At 49.5% G+C, this 10,972-nt stretch overlaps 1 protein-coding gene across 1 annotated transcript; it reads right to left on the reverse strand.

Moving 5' to 3' along the window:
• Nucleotides 1-542: 542 nt before the first annotated feature.
• Nucleotides 543-5,696, reverse strand: LOC123168403 (uncharacterized). Its single transcript, XM_044586275.1, has 3 exons — nucleotides 3,428-5,696; nucleotides 2,323-3,318; nucleotides 543-2,209 (listed from the first exon to the last, which is right to left on the reverse strand). Exons 1-3 carry the CDS (start codon nucleotides 3,709-3,711, stop codon nucleotides 2,131-2,133), a joined length of 1,359 nt encoding a protein of 452 aa, XP_044442210.1. The 5' UTR covers nucleotides 3,712-5,696; the 3' UTR covers nucleotides 543-2,130.
• Nucleotides 5,697-10,972: the final 5,276 nt, after the last annotated feature.

A 10,972-nucleotide genomic window follows, 5' to 3' on the forward strand; every position in this document is an offset into this window, starting at 1 on the left:
TGCTCCCTCCATCTCCTTCCTCTCTCCCTTCTTTCTTTTTTTCCCTCTGCCCTCTGGTTTCACTCACCCTCCCATGTCCTTGTCCGTGCAGGTCATCGCCATGGACGACCAGGAGCTCGCTGCCTTGGCTACGAAGAGGAGCCCCACGCCGCCGCCTTGCTCACCCATGGATCTGGGCCCTTTGCAGCAGTCGGCGCTGGATCTTGTCTGCCTCTGCCCTTCCGCCGCTCCGGCGACCCCTAGCATCGCTGGATCGAAGCATTGCTGCCATTGACAGCATGCACGGGGTCAAGAATTTTTTTCGTTTTTGAAATTAATAGTAGTAGCGTGGGTGGAACCCACGCTACTACTAACAGACATAGTAGTAGCGCGGGCGCACCCACGCTACTACTACAAGTTGCTGTAGCGTCGTAGTAGTAGCGCGGGTGCCCACGCTACTACTAGCTATTTAACCCGCGTTACTACTAGACTTTTCCCTAGTAGTGTAAGGTCCAAATTTGACACAGAATACGAAGAGAACCAATAAACCAGGACGGAGGTAGTACATGCCAATTTTGTGATACACCCTATTTTTTATATAGGTTAAATTTTACAATCACACGTCATTGTTTTTTCAAATTCTTAGTGAGCATTTATTCGAATACATGTTGAACATTTTCTTAATACACAGTGAATATTTTTAAACACATGTTGAACATTATTCAAAAATGTCATCAAGGTTGTGCCCCGACCCCCTCCATGTGAACTTCTGGCCCAATGGCTCTCCTAGCTTGAAAATAAACGTCCTATTTTTACTCACTTTTTATTGCCTTGAATTTTTTATCCTGAAAAGTTCAAAAAAAAAAACTGGTTTTGTGCACTAGATTAATATGTTAGTCCAGCAAAAATCATGGAAAGTATGCCGAACTTATGTATAAATTGTGAGAATATAGCATGGATAGTACAAAAATTATCGATACGTTTGAGGTGTATCAATATCCGGATGGACGCCGCAATTAGCGCGGTGTCAATGCATGATCATTGGGAACCCACACACTGGTAACCAAATGAGCATGCTGGTAATCGGGGGCGCGTCAATGCGTTCATACTCCTTTTTACATTCTCGTTAATCATACAAAAAAGACGACGAGGTTAGTGATGGACCACTATCATAGACCGGCCAAATATGACGGCCCATCTGTGACAAAATTTCATCCGCATGGCCCAATGGAGGTGGAAGAACACCTTATTATGGGCATTTTTAGACCAGTCAATGTTAACCATCTTGGTCGACCGTGACAGGCTCATCACTGACGCCTTGTCAGGTCTCAGTCAGTGATGATTGATCAGTAGTAATTTGATTTGTAGTAGTGTCCATAGTTTGTGCAAGCCGAACATTATAAAACAAGCACGGCGATTGCTAGCTCAAAGACATGGTTGACTCTACCCTAATTACAAATCGAAAGTGGCCAGATTGTTTTCACCAATCCACACCTACACGTGGAGAATCAAATTAATAAGTGACTCAATCAAGTATAAAAAGGAAAGAAAATACCCACACGAAACTCCGCTTAAGATCAATGACATATGACTTAGATGGGAAATACACTTTGGTTCCTGGGTGTATATACACCTTATATGGGATTTTTTTAATATTTTAATAAAAAGTCAAAATAGGTAAGAACTATTTTGACAAAACACTTGACTTACTTTTGCACTAGTAAATAAATCTCGATGAAAAAAAACAAAAGTTGACCTCACAGCAAAAAAGACAAAATTTATTTGCTATTATAGGTCGCTATTCACACTATTTTAGCCAAAAATTTGTCTTTTCTGAAAAAGAAGTCAAAGGGATATTTTTTTTTGTGGATTTATTTTCTCATGAGTACAATAGAAGGTCAAGTTTATTTCAAAAATATTTTCAGGAATTTTCGACTTTTTGTTGAATTACTAAAAAAATTCCCATACAGGGTGCATATGTCCCCATAGACCAAAAGTTCCCCTCCTGACTTAGATGTGCAATACTTATGGTAGATGTAGATGTACTTTAGTAAAACTGAATTAATAAAGGCTTGAGGAAACATGACCGAGATGAACTCATGTGGCCGGCTTGGTGGTAAGAAGCTGTATCCATAGCCAACCAAATCGTTATTAGCGCATGCACTTGTTGCAGTAATGGTTTTGCGCGGACAACTCGGATGCGCATCGGTAGCAGAAGCTGTATCCACACCTACAATTAATCGGCCGGAGAAAATCAAATTGTCAAACAAGCCGGCCGGGGATGAGCTCAAATGATGAGATCGTAATTTGCAAGGAGAACGTAGGATGATGGATTTGACATACCTGCATTTGATGTAATTGCACCCTTCCGATTTCTCCACGAACATCTGGCACTTGGGGCACCGCTGCCAGCCCTCCATGCCGACGAGACGCCTGAGCAGGAGGTCCTCCCGGCCGCGCTCGTCCTGCCCGAGCTTCTGGAACTCCTCGCACCCGAAGCCGTCGTGCCACGGCACGGCGCACCGGGCGCAGAAAAGCCTGTGGCAGTGCGGGCACTCAGCCTCCGCGATCGCCGCCGCCCCGGCCTCACCGTCGGTGAGCAAGAGCGCCGAGCACTCTAGGTACGGGCAGTATATCCTCTTGGCGCCGACCGCGAGCTCGCATAGCAGCAAACCCCACTTGTCGTGGAGGTCCGTGGGGATGATGCCGTGGCAGCTCTCCGGCTCAATGGTACCACCCTCGCAGCCTGGGTGCGGGCATTCGATGAGGGCGACCTTGTCGTCCAGCTTCAAGACCACGTACTGGGTGACGCAGCTGGAGCAGAAGGCGTGGCCGCACGAGTTGACGCTGAACTTGAGGGTGCCTGGCACCGTCTCCATGCAGATGGCGCAGTCGAAGAGCTCGCCGTGGCCGTAGACCGGCGAATCTCCATTGCCCTCGGTTAACAGCAACATGTCCACGGGGACGAGGTCGGCAGGCTGATGCTGCGGCATCTTTCCAGCTCGGCGGCGCAGTCCTTGACGTTGGGAAGTTGGACGAGCGACACAGCTGGAGCAGAAGTCATGGGCGCACGAGGTGAAGCTGGGCCGTATACATGCACATGGCACGACATGCATGCACTTGGTGCAGTAGAAGTGCTTGCCGTCACCGCGCCGTCCTCGCAGTCGACGGGAAACACAGCTTGAGCAGAAGTCATGGGCGCACGAGGTGAAGCTGCGCCGTATACATGCGCATGGCACCACATGCATGCACTTGGCGCAGTAGAAGCGCCTACCGTTGCCGTCCACCGCCGGTGAATCTTCATTGCCGTCGGTGACTGTGGTGGGGTCGATTTCATGCCTGAGTACAAGGGGGTTAATTTGAGTTCCTTGGGGTCGGCGAGCAAACTCATCTCTGAACCACCAAACACAAGAGATCGAGTAGAGACTAGAGAGTAGGTAGAACTCACCGCACCATGGGCATGGGGAGGAGGCCGTCTTCGTGCTCACAGTCGGGGCATTCGACGGGAAGAGCGGCATTCTCACGCTGCCTCACAGCGATGTACGTGGCCACACAGCTGTTGCAGAAGGCGTGGCCGCATGAGCCGAAGCTGGATTTGTGGATGATGGGCGCTGTCGTTGTGCACATGGGGCAGTAGAAGAGCTCACTCTTGGCGTCCAGCCGTGAATTCCCATTGCTATCGATGATCAACGTTTCTTGCAGCAGCTGGGGTCGGGGTCGGGGTCGGGCCATCCGGCGCGAGCCGCTCGGGACAATGGTACGGATCAAAATAAGTGAATCTATACTCTAAAATATGTCTATATACATCCGTATATAGTTTGTAGTGGAATCTCTAAAAAGACTTATATTTAAGAATAGAGAGAGTAAATGAGAAAAATCCATATTATAACCTTTAACCCTTCCATCTGTTTAGGATTCAACACCGAACTCTCAAATCATCTTAAGATTCAACCCCAAATTATCAAAATCGGCTAGGATCAACCTTCTCTCTGCTGAACCTGGTTTCACTAAGTAGGCCGGGCTTTGATCGACCTGTTATTGATCGCCCTGTCAGCTTGGGCAGAAATAGACTTTTAAGGGTATTTTTGTAATTCCCCTAAAAAGGGTGTTTTTGCAATTTGTTCAGCAAAAATGACCAAACCTTTCCCATAATGATTAGTATACTTGTCTTCATTTTTCACTTTTTTCAAAAATTTCTAGATACTTTCATTTTTGGTCCAAATTGACAAAGAAAGGGCTGAAAAAGTAACTTAAAGGTATTTTTTAATATCTTTGGCAAAAATAACTGGAAATTTCCTAGGATGATTAGTATATTAGTCCCGAGTTCACTCTTTTAAAATGGTTTTTTAAAAAGTCTGACCAAAAATGGGTTGAAAGTGAGATGTAACGGTATTTTAAAATCTGTTCGGCAAAAAATACTGAAAATTTCCCAGAATTATACTAGTACTGATTTTATAAAAAAATAAAAAAATGGAAACTTCCAATGTTTGGTTTACAAAAAGGGTTGAAAATGAAATTGAAGGTTATTTTTAAAGCTGTTTGGGAAAATGGTGGCAGCAGCTTTCACAGAACGATAAGTATACTAATCTTGGTTTCACATAATACTTCCAATTTTTTGGGTGTTTCCTTCTTTTGTCAAAGTTTGACCCGAGAAGTGCTGAAAATCGCACATGGCTGCTGACTGGCCAATCAACAGGTCATAACCAGGCTTACTCAGCGAAAACCAGATTCAGAGGAGAAAGGCGTTGAATCCTAGCAGGTTTTGATATTTTACGGTTAAATTTTAGACGGTTTTAGAGTTTGAAGTTAAATCTTAAACAAATGGAGAAGTTTTGGGCTCCGTTTGTAAAGAATACCGTGGTTTTGAAAGAAAGAAAAAACACGATTTTCAATACTTTGGAGGTGTTTGGCATCAGTTAATACTTTTTTTTCATAGATAATACACACAAACACACACGCCGATATCGCTGGCAAAGCGCGAGAAAGTAAACAGGACTTGTAAAAGTGCATGCTCTAGCCAATGCAACCAAAAGATCGATCCGATAGAAGAGACTAGGCAGCACATTATACGTCAACACTCCCCCTCATGTGTGGCTTGGCTCTAATACCATGTAAAAGTGCATGCTCTAGCCAATGCAAGCAAAAGACCGATCTGATGAAAAAAACTAGGCAGCACATTATACGTCAACAGGACTCACCTCACCGCGAAGACGACGATCACGATTGCCACGGCGAGGCCCTAGCAGCACCATGCCTTGGGCCGCCAGCTCAAGCAGCCGCTCACCGGTATCGCCGGCCCGCCAGCCGGAGCTCGAGTTGTAGGGGCGCGCGTGTCCGCCGGGATTGGCGGTGGCCTTGACGACGTTGGCACAGCGCCCGAGCAGCCGCTCACCGGCGACGAGACCGTCTTTTTTATCTGCAGCTCAATGGGGCCGACGACGAGCAGCAAGATCGTCTTGGTCAGCTTGCTGGCTTCCCCGTCGTCGGCGCCCCTCTGGTAGCAGTAGCACATCTCCGCCGCCAAGGCCACGCTCCCGTTCCTGGGCACGAGGACGAGGAGGAGAAGAAAAGCGGTGGAGGAGGAGACGATCCCGGCCATGATCGTCGGTCGTCGCAGTGTGATTCCTCTTCCCTCCTCCGGCCAAGGGCCTACCGGTACGAGTAGGTAGGCCCCCGCTCGGCCTGCGTACCGCGTAATCGTATCCGCGTGAAACCCCTCAACGACTCGCCGCCATGGCAATGTCATCACCATCGAAATTTCAGTTGTTTACTTTCTAGTTTCTACTACTATCAAATTAACCGGCCGTCGCCGTCCCCGTCGTCGTTGCGTGGCCTGTTTTCTCTTCTTTCTGCGATTGTCCACGCGGATTGGAGTTCATCGCCATATAGTACAACTGGACACGTTGGGTTGGGTAGGGGGAGAAGATGGGTCAAAGATGAGGTGATGAGGTGTCTGGGTACATCAGGAACACGATCGAGGAATGATGCAAGCAAATGGTTGGATCGCTTTCATGGCTGATAGATGAAATGCACTGCCGGAAGCAATGGACCGTAGCGCGCGAGGACCAAGTATCAAAGGATCTAAGAGCAACTCTAACAGAGCGACCCAAACGGACATCGATTTTATCCGCATTTTGTCTATTTAGATCGTCCGTCCGCGCGTTCGTGTCCGTTTTTTCATTTGGGTCTGCGAGTGCGTCCAACAGTGGCTAGACTCATTTTCGACATGTCCACCCTGACATTTCCTCAAATACGTAGCAGGCAGGGCAGGGGAGCTCGCAGCGCGCAAAGAGGCCGACGGGCGAGCTTGAACCCCACGGCGAGGACGGCACTGCGAGCGCCACGAGCATGGCGCGGCAAGCGCGAGGGCGCGGCGGGGCGAGGCGAGGTCGGGCGCAGTCGGGGTCGGGCGCGGCGAGGCCGGGCGCTGCCGAGATCACGCGGCGGAGCAGCCACAACTAGCTAGCTAGCATGCGCGACGCGGCCGCCGTCCAGTACGTGTGGGCGTGGCCCTTGAAGACGAGGAAGCCCCTGTCGGCGATGACCATGGAGGGCGCCTTGTCGTTGAGGGCAAACTACTTGACGTGGGCTTGCCCCTTCTTGTCGAGTGCCGACCCACCCCACCATGGCGCTCGAGCCCACCATCAGGCCGTCCTTGGAGAACGCCATCCCCACCCACCCGGAGTTGTACATCGCCGAGAGCACCACCCGCAGCACGTTGTCCCCGTCCTGCGCGTACTGCACCATCGCGCTCCTCCTCTGCCCGCCTCCGCTCCTCCGCCCGCGGCGCTCCTCCGCCCACCGTGGCCTCCGACCGCCTCCGCTCCTCCTCCCGCCGCGCTCCTCCGCCCGCCGCAGCCGCAGCCACCGTGAAAGAACATGCGGTGCCCCCATGTTTGGTTTTGGTAATTGATGACAATCTCTATGGACTAATGGTTGCCTTGAGTTATATTTGAAGGTTTTGTCCATAGGCTTTTCTTGAAGTACATGTGTTGGTTTCAAGGAGAGTTTGTGTCGACCAAGGTGCTATTCGAGGAATTATCCAAAGATTGGTCATGTGAGTGTTGAGCTTATTGCAAGCATGTCTTGGAGAAGAAGATTGTGTGATCATTCATGTATATCTTCAAGACATCATCCAAATGAAGAGAGTTGGAAAGGTTCAAGGTTGATCAAGACTAAGTCAAGAGTGAATCAACTTGATCAACTCACAAAGCGTAGAAGATGTACCGAGAGGGATCAAGCGATCCCATGATATGGTAAGCATTGCCAATTACGCTTTGTGTACTAACCCATGATCTTCGTGAGAGTTCTTTGTGGGGTTAGGTTGTGGTGTGCAAGTTCAAGGGAAGCATCATGAAGAGATCAAATGCTTGAAGCCTGTCGTCCATTGTGGTGACAATGAACTTGTGAAGATGTGCGAAAGAGTGGCTCACCCATAGTGGAGTATGGGGGAGCAATCAACTAGTCTTCATCGAGCCAACGCAACCAAGAAAGGTGGTCCAACTTGAGGGAGTCAAGATCGTCATCATCTAGCTCAAGTGGACCATGTGCAAGGCAAAGGTTTGCCCTTAATAGGTTTTCTATTTTACCGGTCTCATGATGGTAGTTGGGAGACCGGGTTATAGGATCGATTGCCGTACTATCAAGGGGGGCTCTCGATGAGTAGCTTGATCGTATCATTCGTAGAGAGCTCAAACCATTGCATCCTTGCATCATCTTTCTTGGTTCTTGTTTGCTTCTCTTTGTGAGTTTTGGAGCTTTTGGTCATCTTGTTGACAAGCTCGAGTTCATAACGGAGTTCACTTGCATCTTCTATGATGTTTTCGATGTTGGAGGTTATGTCCGTTCTTCTCTGTTGGAGATTTCACTCCTCCATTTGTTAGGCATACCTTCCCTGCCTCTTTTTACTATAACCAGTCGCTGTTTTGATGCTACTCGTCGTCTTGTTTCCAACAAGCTTGAGTTTGCTCAATTCGGAGCTCATATGCAGAAGTTATGGCAGTTTTGGTTTTCCGTGGAGTATACTTGTTTTCGTGGAAGTGGCTTTAGGATGGCGCCAGCGGTAGTACCGCTGGGCCGGAGCGGCAGTACCGCGTATCGCCACAAGCGGTAGTACCGCTGTCCCACAGCGGTAGTATACCGCCCATGGCCATAAGCGGTAGTATGTCTCCGGTTCCGCGCTGGTACCGCCTCGACTCGAGACGTGGTTTTCTCGTGTCGGGTTCAGCGGATGTAGGAGCGGCAGTAGGAGCGGTAGTACCGCTCATGTGCGGTAGTACCACGACTGTCACCGCCCCTAGTGCCGCTCAATGGCCCTCCTCTCTGTTCCTTCTCCCTGTGCTCGTGGTAGGCGATGTGCGCAGTCCCAGCGGTAGTACCGCTGGGCCAAGCGGCAGTATCGCTGCGGCCAACGGTAGTACCGCTGGCTCCAGCGGTAGTGCCGCTCATACGGCTCTGCCTCGCCCTCTGTTTTGCTCCGCTCTCCGTGTTCTACCGCCCGGGCGGTAGTACCGCTCCCCTGAGCGGTAGTACCGCTCGTGCGCGGACTGAGCACGTAACGGTTGGATTCGGGAGCCCCTATAAAAGGGGGTCTTCTTCCCCATTCAACCTTATCCTTTGAGCTCGTGTTCTTCCTCCATTGTTGACCTTCTTCAAGCTTGCTAACTCTCAATCCCTCCATGGATTCTTGCTAGTTTTTGAGGGAAAAGAGAGAGGAGATCTAGATCCACATTTCCACCAATCACTTTCTCCTCTATGTGAGGGGAACCCCTTGGATCTAGATCTTGGAGTTCTTGGTGTTCTCCTTCTTGTTCTTCCTCTCATTTTCCTTCCTAGCATTAGTTGCTTCGGTGGGATTTGAGAGAGAAGGACTTGGGAACTCCGTGTGCCCTTGCCATTGCATTTGGTGCATCGGTTTGAGTTCTCCACGGTGATACGTGGAAGTTACAAGTTGAGAAGCTTATTACTCTTGGGTGCTTGGTACCCTTGAGCTTGTTTCTCTTGGGTGCTTGGGCGCCCTAGACGGTTGGTGGTGTTCGGAGCTCAATCATTGTGGTGTAAAGCTCCGGGCAAGCGTCGAGGTCTCCAATTAGGTTGTGGAGATCGCCCCGAGCAATTTGACGGGTTCCGGTGACCGCCCCCAAGGGTTGCCAAAGTGTACGGGTACGGTGACCGCCCCCAAGGGTTGCCATTTGTACGGGTTCGGTGACCGCCCTCAAGGGTCCCTTAGTGGAATCACGGCATCTTGCATTGTGCGAGGGCGTGAGGAGATTACGGTGGCCCTAGTGGCTTCTTGGGGAGCATTGTGCCTCCGCACTGCTCCAAACGGAGATTAGCATCCGCAAGGGTGTGAACTTCGGGATACATCGTCGTCTCCGCGTGCCTCGGTTATCTCTTACCCGAACCCTTTACTTATGCACTTTACTTTATGATAGCCATATTGTTTCTTGTCATATATCTTGCTATCACCTAAGTAGTTTTTCTTGCTTAACATAAGTTGTTGGTGCGCATAGGTGAGCCTAGTTGTTGTAAGTTTTGTGCTTGACAAATTAACCGCTAGGTTTATTCCGCTTTTGTTCAAGCCTCAACCGTAATTATTTTAAAGCGCCTATTCACCCCCCCCCCCCGGGCGACATCCACGATCTATCACACCGCCGCGGCCTCCGCCACCGGCCCACCGGCTCGCCGCGCCACTGCGTTCCTTCTCTACCGGCCGGCCACCCGCGCTCCTCTGCCGCCACGGCCTGCTCCACCGGCCGCCCGCCCGCCGCAGCCACCGCGTCCCTCTCGCGCTGCCCGCCGCGATCCTCTGCCGCAGCGGCCTGCACCTCAAGTCCTCGTATGGCAGGAAGTGCGGGTCGCTGCCCGGTGGGTCCAGGCCGGACACGAGGGGGGAGGAGCGGACAAGAAGAGCGCCCAGTTTTGTCCGTCCGCGGACCCATTTGTGGCCCATTTTTACGCCCAATTTGGGTCGGGACAGACACGAAACGGACAGCGGGCGGACGCTTTGTTTGTTTGGGTCACCCCGTTGGGCCAACTTTTATGTCCGGATGACCCAAACGGATGAAATGGGTCGTCCCATTGAAGTTGCTCTAAATCTCAACCTACACGTATTGGTTCTTTCTTAATTCCACGAAACTGCAACCGGTTTTTGCTCAGTAAGTGCCACTGGATCGGGTCCACCCGGTTTGGAAATGACACTCTTTTACTATACTACAAACAGAGATACCCTGAATTAACTAATTCTCAGTTGACTACGCTTAATTGATTTTAACTTATCCAAGCGCTGATAGTTGTGTCTTTCCCGATGGTTTTTTTAGCTGTCACCACACATTGCATTACTAGAACATAAAAGCGCCTTGCCATGCCCGTCCATCTTGAGAAAGAAGTTATACAAATATGCGATAATATTATGCCAACAACAGATTTGATAAAATTAACAAATTTTCTGGTTATAACTGACCCACTCACATAGATGATGTCGTTTTTCTTGCACCACTCTTGTCCTTCTGATTCCTACTTGGCATTTTTGTCTTCTTTTTTTTGCAGAAGGCATTTTGTCAAACCTACATATTTAGGGCATTCAAGTATATTTTACCTCAAAGAGAGGACGAGTAGTTTAATCAAGTGGCACGCTCAACATCAGTGATGTTTTACATTGATAGAAGTACTTATATTTACCAAAATAACTTTTGGTCATGTGTAAAATAATAAGGTTTTTAGTTGGAAGAGGTCTATTAACATAATTAGCCACATGTTTCGATGTAGGTCATCACCACTAATAGGCAATGAGACCCGTTAGTGGAGACATGTCCTAGGCCAACCGAAGAGCCCCCTAGCAAACTGTGGTCCAGCACCAAGGCTTATAGGAAATTTTGCCCTAAAATTTTCTTCTGTCGTAGGCATTCTTCAAGGGGCAGGCCCCCGTGAGCGTCGCTGAGCACTACGGCATGGTGGCCACCAAACATGAGCGGGGCCCTGCTCCGGGACACCG

The sequence above is a fragment of the Triticum aestivum genome, chromosome 7D, assembly GCF_018294505.1.
Source record: "Triticum aestivum cultivar Chinese Spring chromosome 7D, IWGSC CS RefSeq v2.1, whole genome shotgun sequence".
Lineage (NCBI taxonomy): Eukaryota > Viridiplantae > Streptophyta > Magnoliopsida > Poales > Poaceae > Triticum > Triticum aestivum.